Source organism: Drosophila busckii, chromosome 2R (assembly GCF_011750605.1).
Source record: "Drosophila busckii strain San Diego stock center, stock number 13000-0081.31 chromosome 2R, ASM1175060v1, whole genome shotgun sequence".
In the NCBI taxonomy this organism is placed as follows: domain Eukaryota; kingdom Metazoa; phylum Arthropoda; class Insecta; order Diptera; family Drosophilidae; genus Drosophila; species Drosophila busckii.
Window position 1 is genome coordinate 3813706 of NC_046605.1, and position 22172 is coordinate 3835877.

The 22172-nt window shown below is 44.5% G+C and overlaps 6 protein-coding genes across 11 annotated transcripts; 3 read left to right on the forward strand and 3 right to left on the reverse strand.

The window, feature by feature from the left end:
* Positions 1 to 33: 33 nt before the first annotated feature.
* LOC108595030 (lysosomal aspartic protease) lies at positions 34 to 1421 on the forward strand. The gene is made up of 2 exons (XM_017980169.2): positions 34 to 1006; positions 1063 to 1421. Exons 1-2 carry the CDS (start codon positions 101 to 103, stop codon positions 1321 to 1323), a joined length of 1167 nt encoding a protein of 388 aa, XP_017835658.1. The 5' UTR covers positions 34 to 100; the 3' UTR covers positions 1324 to 1421.
* Positions 1422 to 1957: 536 nt separating this feature from the next.
* LOC108595059 ((Lyso)-N-acylphosphatidylethanolamine lipase) lies at positions 1958 to 4171 on the reverse strand. 2 transcript variants are annotated; one of them, XM_017980202.2, is made up of 2 exons: positions 3879 to 4171; positions 1958 to 3526 (listed from the first exon to the last, which is right to left on the reverse strand). In XM_017980202.2, the coding sequence occupies exons 1-2, from the start codon at positions 3957 to 3959 to the stop codon at positions 2315 to 2317; spliced, it is 1293 nt and encodes a 430-aa protein (XP_017835691.1). In that variant the 5' UTR covers positions 3960 to 4171; the 3' UTR covers positions 1958 to 2314. The 2 variants fall into 2 exon arrangements, with proteins under 2 accessions (XP_017835691.1, XP_017835693.1); XM_017980204.2 differs by lacking the exon at positions 3879 to 4171 and adding an exon at positions 3676 to 3833.
* A 178-nt stretch (positions 4172 to 4349) lies between these two features.
* On the forward strand, positions 4350 to 6224 carry LOC108594680 (tubulin--tyrosine ligase-like protein 12). The gene has a single exon (XM_017979821.1). It carries the CDS (start codon positions 4350 to 4352, stop codon positions 6222 to 6224), a length of 1875 nt encoding a protein of 624 aa, XP_017835310.1.
* A 180-nt stretch (positions 6225 to 6404) lies between these two features.
* On the reverse strand, positions 6405 to 9751 carry LOC108596972 (activin receptor type-1). 5 transcript variants are annotated; one of them, XM_017983222.2, is made up of 8 exons: positions 9396 to 9751; positions 8841 to 8958; positions 8647 to 8682; positions 8477 to 8552; positions 7754 to 8421; positions 7284 to 7694; positions 6996 to 7221; positions 6405 to 6936 (listed from the first exon to the last, which is right to left on the reverse strand). In XM_017983222.2, the coding sequence occupies exons 1-8, from the start codon at positions 9454 to 9456 to the stop codon at positions 6787 to 6789; spliced, it is 1746 nt and encodes a 581-aa protein (XP_017838711.1). In that variant the 5' UTR covers positions 9457 to 9751; the 3' UTR covers positions 6405 to 6786. The 5 variants fall into 5 exon arrangements, with proteins under 5 accessions (XP_017838711.1, XP_017838710.1, XP_017838714.1 ...); XM_017983221.2 differs by having other exon boundaries at positions 8841 to 8973; positions 9396 to 9750; XM_017983225.2 differs by lacking the exon at positions 9396 to 9751 and adding an exon at positions 9159 to 9298.
* Positions 9752 to 11137: 1386 nt separating this feature from the next.
* On the forward strand, positions 11138 to 14647 carry LOC108596971 (protein kintoun). Its single transcript, XM_017983220.2, has 4 exons — positions 11138 to 12571; positions 12627 to 13641; positions 13712 to 13853; positions 14264 to 14647. The coding sequence occupies exons 1-4, from the start codon at positions 11299 to 11301 to the stop codon at positions 14456 to 14458; spliced, it is 2625 nt and encodes an 874-aa protein (XP_017838709.1). The 5' UTR covers positions 11138 to 11298; the 3' UTR covers positions 14459 to 14647.
* A 197-nt stretch (positions 14648 to 14844) lies between these two features.
* Positions 14845 to 21923, reverse strand: LOC108597671 (DNA polymerase zeta catalytic subunit; the record flags this gene model as incomplete). Its single annotated transcript, XM_017984344.2, has 12 exons — positions 14845 to 15337; positions 15393 to 15620; positions 15676 to 16770; positions 16828 to 17630; positions 17684 to 19755; positions 19808 to 20206; positions 20261 to 20380; positions 20440 to 20851; positions 20908 to 21149; positions 21202 to 21446; positions 21500 to 21729; positions 21783 to 21923. Coding segments are annotated over 12 exons (6375 nt in total), but the record flags the coding sequence as incomplete, so codon positions are not given.
* Between the last annotated feature and the right edge of the window lie 249 nt (positions 21924 to 22172).

Here is a 22172-nt window from a genome sequence, read left to right on the forward strand (position 1 = left end):
ATTTTTGCTGCTGAATCATTTTCAGTGCACTTCAACAAACAAGAAAACATTGTAAATTAGCTGCTGGTCTTAACTACAACATTTAAATAAATCGCTGGTCATGCAGAGGAATCTACTGCTATTAGCCACCCTCCTGGTGGTTGCTTGGGCTCATCCCGAGCCTAAACTGCTGCGTGTGCCGTTAAATAAATTCACAACAGCACGCCGGCATTTCGCTGATGTTGGTACCGAGCTGCAGCAGTTGCGCATTAAGTACGGCGGGGGTGATGCACCCGAACCATTATCCAATTATCTCGATGCGCAGTACTATGGCCCCATATCGATCGGGTCACCTGCTCAAAATTTTAAGGTAGTATTCGATACAGGCTCCTCCAATCTATGGGTGCCCAGCAAGAAGTGTCACCTGACCAACATTGCTTGCCTGATGCATAACAAATATGATGCCACCAAGTCCTCGACCTACAACAAGAACGGCACCGAGTTTGCTATTCACTACGGCTCGGGCAGTTTGTCGGGCTATCTGTCCACAGATACCGTTAACATTGCTGGATTGGATATTAAGCAGCAAACCTTTGCTGAGGCATTAAGTGAACCTGGTTTGGTCTTTGTGGCTGCGAAATTCGATGGCATCCTCGGTTTGGGCTACAGCTCTATATCTGTAGATGGTGTTAAGCCACCATTTTATGCTATGTATGAGCAGGGATTGATCTCCGCGCCTGTGTTCTCCTTCTATCTGAATCGCAATCCTGCGGCACCAGAGGGCGGCGAGATTATCTTTGGTGGCTCCGATCCTAATCATTACACTGGCGACTTCACCTATTTGCCCGTAACACGCAAGGCCTACTGGCAGGTTAAGATGGACTCTGCGCAGCTGAACGACTTGGAGCTCTGCAAGGGTGGCTGCCAGGTTATTGCTGATACAGGCACCTCGCTAATTGCGGCACCTGCTGCAGAGGCCACATCCATTAATCAGGCTATTGGCGGCACACCCATTGTCGGTGGTCAGGTAAGTCTCATAGATAAACTTGCACTTTCTAAGCTAATAATCTTATATTTTTATAGTACATTGTTTCCTGTGACTTGATACCCAAATTGCCAGTCATCAAGTTTGTGCTGGGCGGCAAAACCTTTGAGCTTGAGGGCAAGGACTATATCTTACGTGTGGCGCAAATGGGCAAGACCATCTGCCTGTCTGGCTTCATGGGCATGGACATTCCACCACCCAATGGTCCGCTCTGGATTCTGGGCGATGTCTTCATTGGCAAATACTATACTGAGTTTGACATGGGCAATGATCGCGTGGGCTTTGCCGATGCCAAGTAAAGTCGCAGCTTTGAACAAAATTAATAATACTATATACCTATATGTATACTAAATTCCAAATTAAAAAGACTAAACAATTGAAAAATTGTATATGTTAACCATTTGTTTATTTGTCTTTGTTCCATTTGTTATTGCTGTTAGTCATGAGTTCAGTTTTCTGCTTATCAGGCAGCCAATTATTGCTGTTTCTGCTTTTGCCTAGAGCGGGAGAGCGACCTGCAAAGTGCTTGGATCAGTAAACTGATATGAATATAAATATGTGTATATATAAACTTGTTAAAAAATATACTCGATGCAAACGTTTCATGGAAACGCGCTTTGTTGACAAATATTGTTGTATACTATGTGAAAATTACACCAGACAACAAAGAATTCCTTTTTTATTTCACTTTCTGCGCTAGCTAAGCAAAGCTGAATTTGTATTTAAAAGCAACTGTGTTAATAAATTTGTGTTCCTATTAAAAGCATTATCTTTAAACTATGCTTCCCTTTTATGATTTATTAATCCGATAACTTAATCAGTACACAAATGATGTTGTTTCTTCCGTATAGAATTATCACCTGTTTTTAGTTGAATAAACAAATTGTATTATTTTTTATTATTACTAATTTATTATATTTTTTTATTTTTGTAATTAGCTAATCTTCACATCAAACTATATTTGCAAAAGGGTCTCCTAGGTCAGGTCATCAGACTTCTCTGCCATCAAGTTAGCAACAGAGCGAGCTTAAAGCTTGATAAACTCAAGAACTTTCATGACGTTTATCAAGAGCGGATATTTTGCACTTTGTACCGCTGTCCAGCATTGAATCACGCCAAGTCGAGTGGTCATTGTTGATAATTGATATAAGGCACACGATGTGTTTAATTATATATATAAGACAACCATTTAATACTAGGCAAAAACGCTAATAGAATAGATACAAGGCTAGTAGTGCTATATATAAAGATATAATTTATGCATGATTCATGAATCCATGATTCGACGATTCATTTACGCTTAACATCCGCTAAATCTGCCGCAGCGCTGGTCGTGCTAGACTCGTGTGTTGCCTCTGGCTTCACTTCCACTGACGCTGCTGTTGGTAAATTCGGCTCCTCATCCGATTCATTGAGCAGCTGCGGCGGCATCGGCGGCATTGGCTTAGATTGCAATAACTGCGGCTCATTGATTTTGTATATATCACAGGTCTCGTTGACATAGCGATTAAAGACATCTGGCTTGTCGGCATAGACATGATGACCGGCGCCTGTGACAATTTTGATGTCAACCATATTGGTGCCGCGCTGTGCTTTGATTTTCTCGCCTGAGCTGGAGTCAATCCAGCTGCGTGAACCATATATAAAGGTAATGGGTATATCGCTGCGCACGTCCTTGATGCGATGTATCATGGGATGCTTGGCCCAGCCAAAGGATTGCATCATGCTATGGAATGCTGACTCGCCGCTGGGACTCTGAGCATTGCATTGATGTATGTACTGTGGCAGCAGATTGATATCCTCCTCAATGGTCTGTTGAAATTTGCGCATTATATCCGGACGCGTCTTTTGCACCACCCACTGACCGAACGGACCAGCGGCACGTAGTGCCCAGAGTGGATTTAATGGCGTCAGCACGCGTGCTACAGCGCGCACCCATAACGGTATTTGTTTGGTGTTTGTTGAGTCGGCAGGTTTCTCGGGAAAGCCCCAAGGATCGGCTAGTATAAGATGCCGCACACGTTCGGGATAGCTGAGAGCATAGCTGGATGCAATGAAGCCGCCCATGGAGTGACCCAGTAATATCATATTATTGATGTTCATCTCACGACGCCATTCCTCGACAGACTTGACAAACTGTTTCTCACAGACTAATGCATCCTTGCCGAATAGCGGTCTGGAACTGCGTCCAAAGCCCAGCACATCCATGGCATACACTGGACGATCCTTGGCAAAGGCATCCAGATTCATAACCCATAGAGCTACGCCAGCACCTAAACCATGCAGCAACACTAGCGGCACTTCCTTGGAATCAGTATTCATGCTTAGCGTCCATATTTTGTCTGCTTCGCCCACAGCGGGACCAACGTCCACGAAAAAGCCACGATAGGGCAGCTTTAAATAGGAGAGTATCTTTTTCTCAACGGCGCGCAACATCGTAGGTGAGGTGGAGGTCCAATTACATAACCATTGCCAGAGCCAGAAACCGTTATTCTTGGGTACCTGGCGATCAAAAGTTAACAGCATTAATTTGACAGTCAGTCAAGGCCAAACATAAAGCATTAAAAGTACAAAGAGCGCGCTTTAAGAGAGAGCGCACTAAGCGCAGCTTTGAACTCTCTCTCTCTTAATGCTTAGCTAAGGACACACACATTGCTAATGTAACGTTCTCGATTATATGTTGTTTACGCTCCAAGAAAGGCGGAAGTAATGTTGCTATTGACTAATAGCTTAACTGCGCAGTAAACTATAATTTCATTTTGCTTTTGTATGCCAAGAGTTGTCTTTAATTGTACACTTTCGATTTGTTTTTTTTTTTTTATGACTATAAACTCCCAGGCAGCCGTACGCTTACCTCTACGTCCATTCTATTCGCTTGAAGCACAGCATTAGCAGCGCCGTCGGCGTTGTTTGGCAATGACAGCGTGCCGCTCATTTAGTTGCTCTTCGTATTTATAATTGTTTATATATGCACAACAAATTTACTTATTGAATGTTTGCCAAAAGAGCGTAATGTTTTCTGTTTGTTTTTGTTTGCGAGCGCTACATAACCCTTTACACACGGTCTAATTGCCGAGCTATGATGACTCTGTAATTTTTATTCCGCTTTAAGAACTAAATGCTCCAGTGCTTGTGTGTTATCTTTTCTAATGGTGAAATAGTTTGTTGTTGTGCATTTATTTATATTGTTCTCACCAAAAAAAAACAGAGCGCAACAGCTGTTCGTGCTCAAAGCCTGCGCAACTCTGGCGTAGCCTTATGCAGCCCTCGCAGCTATCGTTATCGATACTTTTACAGCAGGTATATATTTAAACTAGCACGCGAAATGGATGGCATTAATAAATATAATGAATTTGTGGCGTTGCACAAATCGCAGCTGGAGTCGTCAGCAGTGCCGCTGCACTTGTGGCCCGCGCTATATCGCAAGCTGACCACGGATCATTTTGATGCTGGTGAAGTCCTGCAACTGCTGCTGATTGACTATGAGGATGAGGAAGGGTCATCGTCGGTAAATGAGGTTAACGATGATGATGCCAAGCCGGTGTTTGCGCTGGAGGTAGCACACGAGCAGGGCATTAAGGCAAACGATCCCCAGGCAATTTATCTAATAGACCATGCCTGGACTTTTCGTCTACCCAGCGCTAGGCAACAATTGGAGCAATATCCGCAGCTGACGGATCGCATGTGCGCCATTACCGGTGTGGATCTGGAACATGAGCAGCGCATTGACAAGGTATTGCGACGCTTGTGGAAATACTGTCATGCTTATTCCATTGCTAGCGCGGACTTGAGCGATGAAGAGCGTCAACCTATTTGGTATGTAATGGATGAAGTTGGCTCCGCTGTAAATCACTCGGATGAGCCCAACTTCAGAGTGGTGCCGCTGCTTTATTTGAATACGCAGACTACGTACAGCTTGCTGTTTCCCATAAAGGACTGTGAGCAGGGTGAACAAGTGTGCAGAGATTTCGTAGAATATGTGGACAAAGATGCGCCGCAACGAACAGCGCTGCTGCTGCCTTGGCGTGAGGCAGATCTAAGCTCTGAGAGTTTTCTGCAGGTTGAGCCTGCAGCTGACTATTTCACTAGCGGCCACATACCCGAAACGCATCCCGAACAAGAAGTTTGCCAAAGCCTGGCACAGCGCTGTGATCCGTTAAAGGTTTATGCGGAATACGAAGTGCTGCGTGCGCATTTAACAGCACCAGAGTTTGTGCTTGTGGACGATGCTGCAGAGGCGGATATACTTTGGCTAACAACGCATTATAAAAAGTACGCTGAGCTATCGGAGACGCCGCATAAGTTCATTAACCAGTTTCCCTTTGAGTATGTTATAACCATTAAAGATCTGCTGAGCATTGTGGGTAGACGCGCCGCCTTGGAGCATCATGATGCGAATACTTTGGAAACTCAGCCCGCCTGGCTGCCCACTACTTATAATCTAAGTACAGAGCTGCGCGAGTTTGTGGCCTACTATCAGCAACGTGCGGCACGCCAGCTGGATAACCATTGGATCATCAAGCCTTGGAATCTAGCCAGAGGCTTGGATACGCATATAACCAACAATCTGAAGCAAATAGTGCGTCTGCCTGCCACAGGACCAAAAATAGCGCAGAAATATATTGAACGTCCTGTGCTGTTTCAGCGTGAGGCGCTGCAGGCACAGGTCAAGTTTGATATACGCTATGTTATACTGCTAAAGCGTGTAAAGCCATTGGAAGCCTATGTGCATCGAAAGTTCTTTTTGCGCTTTGCCAACCGCGCCTTTAGCATGGATAACTTTGACGACTATGAGAAACACTACACTGTAATGAACTATCAAGCGCCGGAGCAACTGCATCATCTTAAATGCGATGATTTCTTGGAGCAATGGCAGCAGCAGTATCCAAAGCAGCAGTGGGATGCGCTTGAGCAAGAAATCTGCGCCATGTTGCATCAATTGTTGAAGTGTGCCTGCCAAGCGCCGCCACCTTGTGGCATGGCGCCTTGTGGACAGTCACGCGCGCTTTATGCAGCGGATATAATGCTTGCCTGGGATGGGCCACGCATGCAGCCAAAGCTGTTGGAGATTAACTGGACACCAGATTGCAAGCGTGCGTGCGATTATTATCCAGAGTTCTATAACGATATATTCAAGCTGTTGTTCCTGGACGAACCAAACAACGAAAGCTTTAGATTGCTAACAGCTGAAGGCCTTTAATTTATTATTTGATTTGTTTTCTTTAAATATTAATTGTTTTTTATTTTTAACTTAACATTTACAAAGTGTATTTTGTTTTTTCATTAACAGCTAGCCATATATATATATATATGTAGTGTATACTTAATTTGTACAATATACATATATATCTTTATATACATATATGTATAATAGTTGGGAACTTAAAGTTTTATAAAACTTGCAAAATTATGTGTAGCAGAGTATAAGTTCTTAACTAAGAAGATAAACTAAACATATACATATACTATACATTATATAGCTGCTTGGTTAGTTCTGATGCATGTGTAAAAAGTGAGCTTAAAACACTATTACATGAAAATGTTTTACAATTCTTAATTGTAATGGCACGTGAAATGAAAATAAAACTGAATTGTTTATCCAAAAATGCAGGCAATCGAGGCTTATATAGTTATGTGTTTGTATGTGTATGATAAGGCTTCAAGTCATAGTTAAGGCACAACAAATAGCTTGAAGGCAATGAAAACTTATACAACTAAGTGAAATGAAAATGGCTTAAACTAACTTAAATTGTTGGCTTAAACTAAACGCAGACTTCATCAAAATCTAAACGTATTTTCTCATCAGCGGAAGCTAATTTATGTATAGTCTTTTTAATGCGCAATGCGGGCAGACGCACATTGGGATTCTGATGCCAGCACTCCTTCATGAGCTTGGACATGCCAGCCAAGAGCTGTAAGTAAACGCATTAGTAAACTATATGGACATTAGACAGGCAATTGTGGCACTAACAGTATCTGAGCTCCAGCGATTAGGTATAGATGGTCTATAGTTGTCTATGCAGACAACTTTGCGCATATCCTCAAAGCTGGGATCCATAGGCACTACATCGTAGAAGGGCACTTTATATTCCTCTGCAATGCCACAGCTTATGGTGCGGCGACAGACCTCCCACAGCACCAGGCCAAAGGCATAAATGTCCGTGCGACGCAGAGCCTCAAAGCATTGCATATCAATGCTGTGATAAAAACCAAACGATTAGATTAAATGTTTCAAGGCACAGCTAGATAATAAACGCACCTTTCGTCTAACACTTCAGGTGCCATATAACGCTTGGTGCCGACTTTGGGATTGTTGCCTAGATCCAGACGTCCAGTGACATGCGAGTGTGTTACAGCCAAGCCAAAATCAGCAATGACACAAGTGCCATTTGAGGTGACCAATATATTCTTGGACTTTAGGTCACGATGCGCCATAGCAGGCTTGCCTTCAGTGCCAAAGATTTCCGTATGCAAATGCACCAAGCCGTTGGCAATGGACAAACAAATCCAAATCATATCATTGTGGCTTAAGGCATTACGATTCAAGTGATCAAACAGCGAGCCCAGCGGGTAATAGTGTGTCATTAGCCAGAGCTGTGTGCAGGAATTGCGTGATGTCATATCGGAGCCAATGAAGCCCAAAATGTTCTCATGGCGCAGCAGTACAGTGCTTTAAAGTAAAAGGCCAAGTTAAAGCGTGTGCTGAGATTTTTACTTTTCTAAGCTTACCTGTAAATTTCCGTTTCACGCTTCCAGGACTCTTCATCGCGACTGAAAAAGATTTTGACAGCTATGCTTTCGCCATGCCAGTGTCCACGCCAGACCTCACCGTATTTGCCTCGCCCTATGCACTCTATCAACGTTACCTGTTTGGCCAGCGTGCGCTGCACCAACAAAGGCAATCCAGAGCCCGAACCAGAGGTTACCGAATGCTGCAAATATTCACGTAAAGTGCTATCGCCTGCGCTTGTGGCACGCAGCAGTTCATCATTGACCAAATATGATTCATGATCCTGCTTGGTGCGTGTGGCTGCCAAGCGCTTGCGATGATTACGACGTATTAAGTAAATAGCCACGGCGCCCATAAGCGCTATGACTATGAACGGACCCATTATAGCCAGTGCCATTTTGCTCAAGTTGCTGCTGTCAGCAGTCAATACTGTGCTCACATCGCTGCTCACAAATGGCGGCAGCTCTGGAAATTCGCCATCGTTGCAAAAATCTGTGGCACAGCAAGTTACTTTAAACAATTTATCTGTATTCCGTTTGGATGTGCCAGTATTTAGCTTGCCCAGCGTATTCTGATGACAAATCATCTGCACATGTTCCGGCGTCGTGCTGCAGCCGCGTGACACATGCTCTTGACCAACAGCATCACGTGTGCGTGACTTCCAGCACTGTAATTGAAAAGGTTTAAATATTGATTTAGATTTAAATCGCTAAAGAACTTACCTGTATGGCATTCTGACAGGTGTGCGCATGTTGATTGGGATCATGACAAGGCGGCTCGCAGGCATAACATTTCAATCTGTATTAAGAAATAATATATTATAACGCTTGCCATAGTAATATTAACTGAAAGTGCAATAGTTTTGGATGTATTTGATGTGTTTGTGTGTTACCTGCGCTTCATTCGTCGTTTACTCTTAATATGTCTCCTAAAGCAGCATGTGTAATGATTGGGGATGTGGGTTAGGTGGGGTATGGTAAATTTATATTTATAAGCTAAAACCCATCACCGCTCTTTGCTTCGAGCTTTTACTGTAGTTTTGCTTGCAGCACTCACGGGCTCATCTCTAATATTTTAATTACTCACTTGGGATGTGTTAGCACAGAATTCTGCGGCACGGCTGGAAATTCCTTGGCATTAACATGTGTCAACATTTCCGAGTCCATTTCCTGTTGTTCATCAATTAGTAGTCCGCTAGGATCAGCTGCAAGAATCATAACTAGAAATTTTCAATCACACACAAACAAAACAATCGGTATACACACACACACAAATGCACACGCACAGCTGCAGTTGTGTGTGTGTTGATAATTAAATGCACTTTTAGGCTTCGCTTGAGCACATAATCACGCCAATTATGTTTATATAATGTTTATTTTTGCAACTGCGCTTGGTTTTCATTACTTTGAAAATGCTGCGCAGCAGTTTTGTCACATATTTGGCTTAAATGGCGCCGCAATTCGTCAGAACTGTAGCATATGAAAACAAATTATGTGAATACACACACACTCATACACATGTAGCACAGAAACAAAATAGCAACGGCCAGCATTTGTGTATTCAAGCCACTTGTTTCTTATTTAAACACTCCACTATGTAGACCACAGCTAGCTTATCATTTGTTAGCTAAATTTAACACACCTTTTGCATTTTTACACAGAAAAATAGCCAACAGAAAAACCAAAAATAAATTAGACTCCATTGCCTGGCAAGTACCTATGTCAGGGTTGGCTCTGCGAGTATCGAGTACTTTGAGTTCCCGTAGTCGCTACATTGGCTCGATAGAAAACTATCGAAAATCTAGGTGTTGTATCGAATCGGCTTTCGGCGATTAAATACGATTGATCAGCTGCCCGTAAAGTTTCTAGAAATAGTGAATAAAACTTCAAAGACTTGATAATAACAATTAAACAACGCAAAATTAATATAAAATACGTGTTCATTGCAATTAATGCTATACATAACTTTTGAAGCGTTCACGCGTTTATACATTCAAGTAATTATATATTTTTTTTAGGTAAGTGTGCCTAGTACATGTGTGTGAGTGTGTGTGTAATTTAAATGTTTAAAATGCGCTTCTAAAGTGCTGATTGCAATTGTTATTATAGTGCATTATTGCATGAGGCTGACTGGTCAATGACTTTTTATAGCTTCTGCCAGTAGTACAATGGAATCAAGTTCTCTTTTCTAGTTTTTCTGGATAGCTGAAGTTAGACTGCAACTCGCTATTAATGTAGGCGTGTACTCTAGAGCTAGTAGTAGGGGACCGGTTCCAGTTTGTTTGCCATACTTAATGCAGAAAAAATCAATCAATTTTCCTCGCTTATTTATTTTCATTGCTGGGCATATCGATCAAACGTGCACAATACACGTGTGCGCGCTCCCCTTGGTCACGTAACTTGGAAAACCTAATTTTTCCCATTATTACGTTTCAAGTACGCACGCACGCATACATACAAAGGGCCAGAGCAGCAAACATGTGTTTGAGCTTCTGGCCGGGGTCCTTTTTCGGCTCCAGAGTTTACTTACAGAATTTTATGTATACAATATATAGTATACAGTTTGTTTTGATAATACAGCTCGTCTGGGCTGCGCAATACATACATAGCCGACGCACACGCAGATTACATACAGGCAAACAAACATACGCATACATAACATATAAACACATACATACATACATACAAACGAATAGCAAAGGCAAACAATTGAGGGCAAGTGGTTGGCTAGTTGTGTTGATTATCAAATGCTGCCCCTCTTACTCTCTTGTTCTTACTCTCGCCCTCTCGGTATATGGCCTCCTACATTTTTATTTGCCGGCATTTCATTCGTAAAAAGCTCGCTCGCGCGACAACGTAAACTACGCAGTAGATTTTTGTTATTTTCAATTTGCACAAACAGAAAAATCGTGTGTTCTTTTTGCTCCACACCCCCCGGCCGGTCTGTCTATATTACATAATTACCGCTGTAAAGCTGCCAAAAAAAATAAATACAATTAAATATATACTGCATTTTGCAGCCGGCAAATTTTATGCTGAGAGCGAGCAAGAGGGGTGAGAGCGCAAACTAGCGGTGTATGTTGTTTTTGTATTTTTATTTTGATAAGGCGGCTGCTAACCTACGACAATGCTATGCAAAGATTTATTAATACATAAAAACAGCAAGGCCTTGAAATACGAGATATGAAAATTATTTAAATACATGAAAATTTTAATCTACGCACAAACACAAACATCTAAATTTACGTCAGAGTGAGATAGCAAGCTTATCGGACTCTAACGTAAAACAAATACTAAACTGCTATTGCATCAACTATATAAATTTACTCATACCAACGTTTTATCTCTCATTTCTAATTGCAGCAACAAACTAGAAATAACAAAAGCTCTTCTAACGGCTACGTGTTCCTCTATAAAAAAAAAATTAAAACAACAAAAAATAAGTGCAACAAGTGTTTTCATAACTAAAAATTTATTTAGTAAAGTGCAGTGCGTGATTAAAAGAAAGCCTTTAAAGCTAGTTACGTGAGTTTTTCCTTGAAGCTATGTCCGCTTCTACACGCAATAAACACTCAAAGCATAATAATAATAATAAAAATGAAAAGCTCGATATAAGCAAGGACGAATTTGAGCGCATTAGCGAGGCTCTGAAGAACGAAGAGTTTCGTAAATTGTTTTTCGATTATATCGACGAAATACAAGATCCTGAGAATCGCAAACTCTACGAAGAGGAAATCAAGCAGCTCGAGAAGGAACGTGGCGTTGAGGTAACCTTTATACATCCCAAGCCTGGTTTTGTCATCAAGTCGGCCATAGATGGTGAGGTCAAGTGCTTTATCAACATTGCCAGCTCGTCGGAGGTGGAGCGGCCGCATAATGAAATTGCCGTAAATCCGCAAACGGGCTCGCGCGGTCTTAGCTGGAGCATACCCATGGCGCAGACGGCAGCGCGCGATGATTTCGATGCAAAGAACAATCACTGCAAGGTCTACGATGTGGTGTTTCATCCGGATGCACTGCATCTGGGCACGCGCGACAAGCAGTTTAGGCAATGCTTGATCGACACGGCGCTGGATGCTGTGGAGCGCGAATATGGCGTGCACTTGGATCGCGCTAATCTCAAATTTCCCAAGCTGGACTACAAGGGCGTGTCGCGGCCCACAGTGATACGCAAGCTGGCCAAAGATCCTACAGCCGAGGAGCGCGAGCCGCATCCGCTGGAGCATATGTATCCCAAGAAACCAGAGCCTGGCGCTGGCAAACCCAAGGTGCTGCCCATGAAGACCAAGCTAACACCCAAGCCCACATTCACGGTGCCCAACTACAGCATCAAGCATAGCCATGATGTGGATCTTTCGGAATATACAGATGAGTTGGATGCCAAGCTGCAAGCAACTGTGCCACGTGCGCTTGTTGTGGAGATTGAGCTGCCGCTGCTTAACTCCACAGCCGACTGTCAACTGGATGTGACCGAACGTTCCGTTTATTTGCTGAGCGAGCGTCAAGGCGCCAAGTACCGCCTCAAGCTTGATCTGCCCTATACCGTGGACGACAAATCGGGCAATGCACGTTTTGATCTCGAGCGCCGACGTCTCTGCATTACGCTGCCCGTTGTGCGCTCCACGGCGCGTCAGCAGCGCGACATGCACGATACGCTACGTCTGCTTAGCCGCGAGGACAGCGGCGTGGAGCTGCACTCGAACAGCGAGTCGCCCGCCGAGGAGGAAGAGGAAGCCGAAGAGCAAGCCAAGCCCAAGCCCAAAGCTATTGTGGAGCTGCCCGAGCAGGGCGCATCCGATGATGAGGCTGCCGAGTCATGTAAGTATTTCATTGCTTAGTTATTACTTCATTTATTTATTTATTTTGCTTACAGCTAATCCCATCACTGCCATAGTTACACCCCGCACGTTCCTAAAAACGCATTTGCACTACAAGTTGCCACCGAAGTTTGATTGCAATGCGCTGGACGCGCTTTTGGCCTTTGTGCTGCATGTGCCCAATGTGCAGCCGGATTCCATGGAGACGCTGCAGCTGGAGCGCAGTGTCTATGTGCAGTTTGCCTCCATGGGCAGCGGCTACTATCCCATATACTATGCGTTCCATATGCAGTTGCCGGCGGAGCAGCAGCTGGCAGAGCTGCGCATTGAGCAAGTGGAGCTGGATGCGTCCGATGAGAATGTGGTCATGCGTTTAAGCATGAGCGCAAGCTGTGAGCTACTAACAAGCTATCTGGCTGGACTGGATGCTGAGCAATTAAAGTCGTATGCCATGTTTAAAGTGCATGAAGTGGAGCTGGAGCTGGAGCAGCAGGCGGAAACGCTGCATGTAAGCATGGAGCGTAATGAGCAGCAGCTGGCAGTTACCATAGAGCCAGAGTGCAAGCTAGAGGAGGAGGAAGAGCAGCAGCAGCAACAGCAGCAAGCTGAGCATGAGCAGCAGCAGCAACAGATCAAGGAGCAGCAGCAAAAGAAGCTAAACAAAAAGCAGCGCAAGCGCAATAAGAAGCAACGTTCGCTAAGCGAATCCGCTTGTGAGGAACTCAAGGAGCAGCGGGAGCAACAGCCGCCCGTTGTGTCAAGTCAACCTGTAGCCACTTTAAAGCTGCCGGCACGCAAGCAGCGCAGCTACTCGGAGTGTAATGAAAGCAGCGGCAGCGCAGCCAGCAGCGTACAACGCGGCATACTCAAGCGCTTTAGTCGCTACGGACCACGTCCCTCGATCTCGGACAGCTGCTCCTCCATCGATGAGTGCTGTTCGTATTCCTGCTCCATAGAGGGCAACGCATTCTCATCATCATTTGGCGGCATACCCGAGGAGGATGCTACGCTCTCGGAGAGCTGCAAGAAGACTGTTAGATTTAATGATCATATAATGAAGCAAGTGTTTAGGTCAGTGTCCAAATAAAACAGCGCCCAGCACGAATGTTTACTCACAATTTGTGCTGCTCTTTATTTGCAGACACGACTCGAGCATTTTGGGTCAACGCAAGAAGAACCAGAAGCGTCGCGATTGCAAATTGCGCGCTCAGCAGCGACGCCTAAGCGAAGGCGACTCTGCCGACTACGAGGAGACATTGCCACATGCACCAGCTGCCGAGCAGGTACAATTATAATCGATTTAAGCAAATATTGTTTGTAGTCTTGTCAACTTGTTAAGTGACATGTTTAAGTTAGACTTTGCTTAAGCCTAATGGCGTTTTAGCTTTTGTTATAAACCAATTTGCACCAGTTCTCAAGTTCAACACGCGTTCCACACTCAAGTGTGAATTATTTTAGCAGCCCCTGATGACATAATTGTGTAATTCAATTCAATTTAGTTGTCACGTTTAAATTTAGCAGCGATTATTTGGCAATTGTATTATCAATTGATGTGAATTAAACTATTTTTAGCAAGGCTTAAGCAGAAATTGAAGCACTTAAACAATTGTGTAATGTTTAGTTTGTTAGCGCTGCAGCTATAGTCACATTTATTTGATTTAATATTAATATTTTATTGCTTTATTTTTTACAGACCACTGCCAATGCCCAGTATTTCAAGCAAACCAAACAACAGCATCAGGATAACAAGGAGAACAAGAAGGATTCGTCGTTGCATGATAGCGGCCTGGACTTGACTGCTGGCGAGGATGCCAAGCGCAAGAAGAAGCGTCTACAGCAGCAGGCACAGCAGGAGTCCATGATGTTTGAAATGGATGATGATATCTAAAGCGTTTGTTTAAACAATAACAGCGTGTGTGTATTTTCGAGGCATATACTTCTTTTTTTTGTATTTTTATTATAATTATTTTGAACATTTATACAACAATCTTATCAATGTAAGCGGCGCTCAATTCAATTGCAAATTGTTAAACGTTCAGGGCAACAATGAAAATCAAAAAAAAAAACAACAAAAAAGTAATTTGTAACTACAAAATTTCAAGTGCATGCAACAACAACATGTTTAACTACATAAATAATTGTTATTTAATTTTTTTGGTTATGCAAACATAAAAAATTGTTAAATATATAAGTTGGAAAATCTCATTTCACATAACAATAGTTAACACAAAGCTATAAAGCTTTTTATATATAAAATATACATACATAATGTAGTATTATACATACACACTAATACACTCACACACACACATGCTATTTAGTGTATAAGCGTATTTTAACTTTTTGCTAGCAGTTAAATATACAGCAAACAGAAATTAATTAAAAATGTTCAGCTAACAATTTATTTATAAGCGGCGCCTGCTGCAGTTCGCGCCGCTTTACCTCCAGCACATAGAGCACCGGACAGTCCAAGCTGCCGCACTGAAGCTGCCCCAGACGACCACAGCACGCTTGACAAATCTGTTGGCTGAGGCGATAGCCGCGCTCCAGCTGCGCCAGCTTGCTATGCAAAGTGACCACACATTTGGCTGGCTGCTTGGCGCATTGCTGACATATGCCAGACTTGGTGTGAGCGCCGCAGTCGACAATGCAATTGGTGCTGGAGAAATACTGTGATATGGTGGACTTGGCGCTGCCACGATTGCCCAGCTCAGCGGCAGTGCTTAGAGCGGGCAGCATGAGCAGCTTGCGTGGCAGTTGACTGAACCTGCAAAAGGGAAATGCATGAGTGACATTGATAATAATAAAGCTGTGTAAGTTACCAATCGTGCACATTAGCGCCTATGAGCAGCAAACAACGATTGAGCGGCGGTATAATAGCTTTGGTTATATAGTAAATCGCATTGATTTTGTAGCCTTCATTGGCGAGCACATCGTGTGGACTGCGCACTAGACGTATAAGCTGCATGCCAGGTGGTCCATTGATGATAATAAAAGGCACACGCTCGCCACGTCGCGGTATATGACGCGGATCCTTGGCAAGCCATTTGCTAAAAGAGCAGCATAATTAATTCAAGTCAACAGAGATATGCTTACGCTACTTACCGCGTCATTTCCAGCGCTGGCACACAAGCAGTTGGCTTATAGCCATTCAAGCCTCTAAACTCCTTGGCAAATATGAGATCCTGCAAATTGGCACGTCCTGACAGCAGCTTGCTAAACTGTCTGCACACATATTGCTTAATCAAGCTCACATCCTGCGTTTCGAACAGCAGCCGCAGCACTTTCTCCAGCATTTTGGCCACAGCTGGACAACCGTCGCGTCGGACAGTTTCAATGCCCTTGGCTTCATACACAGGCTGCTGCTGCTCCGCTGTCTCATACATATAGCCCACATAACGCTTTTTGGTCTGCAGTATGCATGGCTGATAAACTTTCTCCAGCTTTAGCTTAACCGGATGTGGATTCATTTCAGTAACAGCTGCTGCAATTTGCTCGCCTATGCGAAATGCCTCAGCGCGTTGACGTCCTGGCACCTGCACAAACATAGAGTCGGTGTCGCCATAGACAACACGCACCTGCCACTGCTCATTGGACTCCACCAGCTTAATGGCGCGCTCCAGCGTTTCACGTCCCTTGGACACAACAGAGTCGCCCACTTCCACTGCCGGCATGCGTCCACTAAAGTTAGCTGCTGTATAACCATAAGTAACATTTGCCATTAGCTTCAAGCCCAGCTGACGTGAGTGCAGCACGCGCTGCAGCGCCGAATTGTGTTTATGCAACTTCATTGACTGCTTCACCATTTGCCGCGTGTCCAGTATTTCGCTCAACATGCGCGGCAAGATGCCTTCCCTCAACTCACGCTTTACAAAAACCACGCCACAGGGCGATATAGTAACCAAATCACGCTCCAGCAGCTGCTGCAACAATTCACGCGACACACGCAGCTGCGAGGCAGCAAACTCGAAGGTTGTGCTGCTGCCCAAATGCTCCACGCGTCCCAAGCAAGTAGAGAAGCAATAGTTGTAGGCTATAATCATGCTGGGATAAAGACTTTGAAAGTCCAGCACTATAACAGGATCTGCATAGAAGCGTGACTCGGGCTCCATTATGAGCGCCAGATACTCTGGAGCACGCATATGCGCGCGTTGTTGCACGCTGGGCGAGAGTGGCACCAGATTCTTGGGCTTGGCAATGCTGCAAATAGCAAAAAGTATAAGAGTAAAGGGAAAGCCAGCGGAATTGATAACTCACCGCAGCATCATGCTCTCCACACGAAACTGTGAGCCACGCGACAGCACCTCATAGAACTGTATGCCTATAAGCTTGGCCATTTCGCTAGTGCGTCCTAGCAAATCCAGCTGATCTAGCAAAGCCAAAGTGCCGCGCACACGCTCCAAATAATACTCGAGCACAATCCAGCGCGTGCTGGGCGAGGCAAACCATTCGCTTAGACTTCTGGCGCTATGCCAGGGACAACGCTTGTGCATTATATGATACATAACATTCTCAAAGCTATAAGAAGTGAGCGCAATCTCTGAGCGCATGAGCCGCCACACATCCAGCAATATGCGTCCACACAGCTTCATTTCCACATCCAGATCGGTAAACTGCTCGCGATCTTCATCTACAAAGTCACGCACTTTCTGCGTAGGCACGCGCGAAAGCAGCGGCGCTATATTGAAGCACAAATGCTTGGCGCGCTCTATAATGTAGCCCCAGCTGCTCATTTCAATTTCATAGCCAGCATAAATATCCGCATCCCAGCGCGCACAAAGCGCCAGCAAAGCTTCAAACGCCTGCGCTTCACTTTGCACTAGCTGCACTTCAATATCAGCATCCAAGCCATGTACACAGCCCTCGGGCAGCAAATCTGCAGCATTGTTAACTATTATATAGCCACAAGCTTTGCTGGGCAGCTTTGACGTCGCGCTGGCGGGCAAACTATGCTCAATGCCATAGAAAATGCAGCGTATTTCATCATGCAAAGGATCTGGCAGCAAGTCGCCGCGTGTGGGCACAAACAGCTCCAGCGTCATGGTGGTCAAATAGTTGCACTGCATGTAATCCAAATTAATAACAAATTCTTTTTGTTACAGCTGCAACTCACCTCTATGTCTGCTTTAGCCTGCTGCAGATTCTCCAGATTCACCTTGAAACCAAATGTATTATCCAGCGTTGCATTGGTAAGACCAAAGCTCAGCTCATGTCCAGCACTTATGCTCTCCAGCTGTCGCACAAACGAACTGCGCTCCAGTGCATCCAAAGCAGCGCTGCTGGCTACGCTCTGCTCACTGGACTGACTGCTGGCAGTTGTTGCTTCCTCTGCTGGCGCCTCAAATTGCAGCTTTGTTGCACGTTTGCTGCGCAGCTTGCTGCTCACAGGTGTCAGCTGCGTCGCTTGTGGCGTTGCTGGCGTCAAGGACAAGCTTACGCCGCTGCAATTCAGCTCCTCCTCATCGCCACTGCCTGCGCCATCAGCTTCGTTTAGCATCATTGTTATCTTTTGACGCTTTATCTTAATGGGACTCTCCTGCTCCGCTTGCTGTTCTCCCTGCGCCCGCTGCTTATGCAACTCGCGCGCCTTTAACCAAAGCTTAGCGTCCTGTCTGCTGGGTGGCTTGCCCACTGGCTCTATAACCAGCTGCTGCTCGCTGCTCAAATACTGTCTAACCAGCTGCTCGCTATTAAAATGCACCAACATCTCTGGACCAGCTATATGCGCCAGTTGGCGTCGTCGCCAAGCCAACAGCCCCTCATTGGGCTTCAACACGTTGCTTTGAAACGGCTCCAGATCGTTTAGCTTGTTGCCTGGTATACGCAGCACTAGAAATCCCACTTCAGTCATCTTGCTTACGTCAGCGGGATTGCTGTAGTAAGGCTGCTGGAACACATGCTCCGGTATGTCCAGCTTGCGGCAGCCTTGCAACACTTCCTCATAACTGGGCGGCAGCTCCAAGGGCGTTATAACAACTGCATCTGTATCGCATTTTGTTACAATTTCATTTGAAGTGCGTGGCGCTAACTGTGGACTGTCCAACTCTTCGCTGAATAACAATGGACTGTCTATAATCAGGGAGTGCTCGTAGAAACTCTTCATCAACTCCGGACTTTGACTTCCAGCGCTTTCGGGACTACCTTGTGGTGTCATTTGGGCTTCCAAACTTAAGACTGCAACTGGACTCGCTGCTCTTGTACTTTCAATCGCCACACTTATCTCGCTGCTGGACTTTGCTGCATTTTCTTCCTTTTTACTCGTCACAGCTGGACTCGCTATTGCTTGATTTTCTACAGTATTACTCGCTATTGCACAGCTCTCTATCATTGGACTTAATATTGTTGTTCTGGCTTTTGCTATTATTGGACTTGCTGCATTTTGAGTCGCTCGCGCTGATCTTCGTGCCATACGCTGCTTTATTAGTTGACTAACGCTAGCTTCACTCGTTACTTTATCACTTTCATGGGCAACACTTTCAATCTCTCTCGATGTGGCTGATCTGCGTGTGCTGCGTCTTTCTGGCGCTGAACTTGTTTTTGTAGCAGTTGGCGATGATTTACTCGCTGCAGTCGATGTACTCGCTATAACTGAAGTAACTGGCTCTTTTACAGCTGGCGATGAATTTTTAGCCAACAAGCTATCACGAAAGCTACGCAAACGTTTCAAATTTGGTGTCTTGCGTAATTTGGGTGCAGATGCATCGCTTTCAGTATCGGAGACTATAGCCTCATCATCGCTGGTAGCTGCTGCTGCTGACTCCTTCGATTGCTGTGGCTCAACTGAGGGTGCAACTATTTCTAACTCCTTGCAATGCTGTGGCTCAGTTGAGGCTGAAGCTGCTGTCATTGATTCCTGCTTATTGCCATGACGTGCACTACGACGCAACTGTTTAGGTGTCTCTGGAGTCTGTGGCGAATCCTGCACCATTTGAAACACATGCGTTAAGCATGGATTCTTGTTAAGCGGCTTAAGCTCACAGCCCACATGAGTTTTATCCAAATTGATGGTGCTTCTGCGCGTGCGACGACGCAAGGGAGTGGCAGCTGGAGAAGTGTTGTTATCCTCAGTGGAAATACTTTTGCGTCGCAGCTCCGACATGGCCAACTTTTTGCGTAAGTTTAAAGCAGCACTATTTGGCTTTGCTGGCTGTTGACTAAGCGGCGAGGGTGTCTCCGCTGATTGCTCTGCAAATTAAAGTGTGATTTAGTTGAAATTCTGTTATAATAACCAACTCACTCTGCGTGGACTTGTTGCCAAAAATAAGCGGCAGCGGTTTATATTTGCTAGCACTGGACTTGGGCGTGCGTGGCTGCTGCATGCTTATGCGACTGCGTGGCGTTGTAGGCGTGGCAGTTGGACTAGTCTTGGACTTTACTTTACTAGGCGTGCGTGGCAGCTGATCATCAGCAGCGCCATCAACTTGCGGCAGCTGCAACTCTGGCGTAACTGCTGACTTTGGTTGGCTTTGAGTAAGCTTGGCCAGCAGCTCGTCGATGTCATCCAAAGCAACAGAAAAGTCATGTTTATGCTCGGCAGCAGTTTCATCCGCTGAGCTATCGCCCTCATCCTCAGAAAGCGGCTGCCTTGTGGCAGCAGCTGCTGCTTCCCTATCCAGCAGCTCTGGCGTTAGCTCAACTGCAAGTAAATAAAAATTAATTTAAGCTTTGAGTTAGCTGTATTAACACTTACATTGCTTATGTGGCTGGGAGAGCGGCGCCAGCGAGCTATCCAAATCTATGTGTGTTTCATGCTCATTTTGCTGCTCCAGCTCTGCTAAAACATTCAACAATTCCAAGTCCTGCTCACGCACTATTGAAAATTTAACATTTTATATTATTATTATTATTATTCAGGTTCGCTAAGCTTACAGCTTGCCTCATGTGGCACTGGTCCTGCTATGAGCTGCTCATCTATAAGCGTTTCATCTAGAAAATCCTGCTCTGGCTCTATACTTTGCACACTGCCGCTGCCAGTTAAATGATTTTGTATAAAAGATGCATTCACCAGCGACTGCTGCGCCTCTTGTGAACATTCCTCTGGATAAACAGCATTTACCAATAGTTTTTGTAAATTAAATTTGCGTCGCTGTTCCTTGGCGCTTGTTTGCAACGTTATATTCGCATTGCTAACGCTGGTGACATCAGACAGCGTTTGTTCTTCGCTAAGCGTTTGCTCCAGGCTAATCAGCTTGCTCTCCAGCGCAGCGCGATAGAAATTGTCACTTTCGGCGACCTCCACATGCGGACGCTCCTGTGTGGGCGGCACTTGCAGCACCGGCAACTGTTGGCATAGTTTAAATATATTTACTTATATTACAAATATATATAACAGCTAACCGCTTGCAGTTTCTCCTGATCATTGCCATAGCTAGCCGCTAGTTTTTGTCTGCGCACATGCTCATCATGCCAGATAGCTTCAATGCCTGGATTTGTATGCGTTGCATTGCTTTTGGTAACCAATTGAAAGCGATTTAGTATAAAATTTGAATTGATATCCAGCTCCAAAGCGCTGCAGGCAACTTTCTTAACCAAGTTTGGATCCAGCAGTTGTTGTGGCTTTACGTTAGCATAAGCCAGCACTAAAAGTAAACCAATATTTAAAAAATGGCATAAGTTTATAGCAAAGCTTACCCTCTTCTTCGTTGCTTCTTCTGAATTTCACAACTTCCAGTGGCACATGCAGATAACTCATGCCATACAGATTGTAATCAATCATAAATTGTAATATATACGGCACATGCGATTCGTGTGGATTAAAATTTCGATTTAAAATAGCGCCGCTTTGCAGCAGATTTGCTGCACGTCGCACAAAGCGTGGATTAAACATATAAATCTTAAAAAACTGATGCTCTGCGCGATGATAGCCATAGAAGGGTCTAGGGTATACACATTAGTAAACGTTTTATATTCATATATTAATTAAGCTTACATGCCCTTTACCAGCTGTATTTTAAACACATGCTGCGCATTGGAGCTGCCCTGACCTAGCGATATATTGATGGCCTTGTCCAAGTGCATGGCTATTTGCAATATGCCGCGCTGCACTGTCTCAAAGTCTTTCTTATCGTAGGGTATATAAAAGTAAGGAAAAACACCATGCACATGCATGCAACTTTTCTGTCCATTTGCATTGGCGCCAAAAATGCGCACAATGGGCACCTTTAAACAAACAATGCATTAATATAACAATAATAAGCTAGTTTACAACTTACGCGTTTGATTTCACCACCGCGCAATTCGGAATAGCAGGGATCCAGTCCAAATACCGGCTTTTCCATATAGAAATCGGCTATAACCAACCGCAGCGAGTATATGTCATCTATGCTGGCCATGCTTATGCTTAGTTTGATTAAACAAACGCATTAAAAACAAACTTAGCTGCAGTTTTAATTTCAACAGGTTACGCGTAGTTTTTGTTTACTTGAATGGCAAGTCTTGTAAGCAATACACTGTCATCCAGCATAACTATTAAAAAGCAGCGACAGCACTGTTTACAACTTGGCGCGAGTTTGAATTACAAAACTATTTGAAAGTGATAAATATTTGTGCAGAATAATAAAAGTTATTCACATGAACAAACGTAAGTGCTGCAGACAATGACA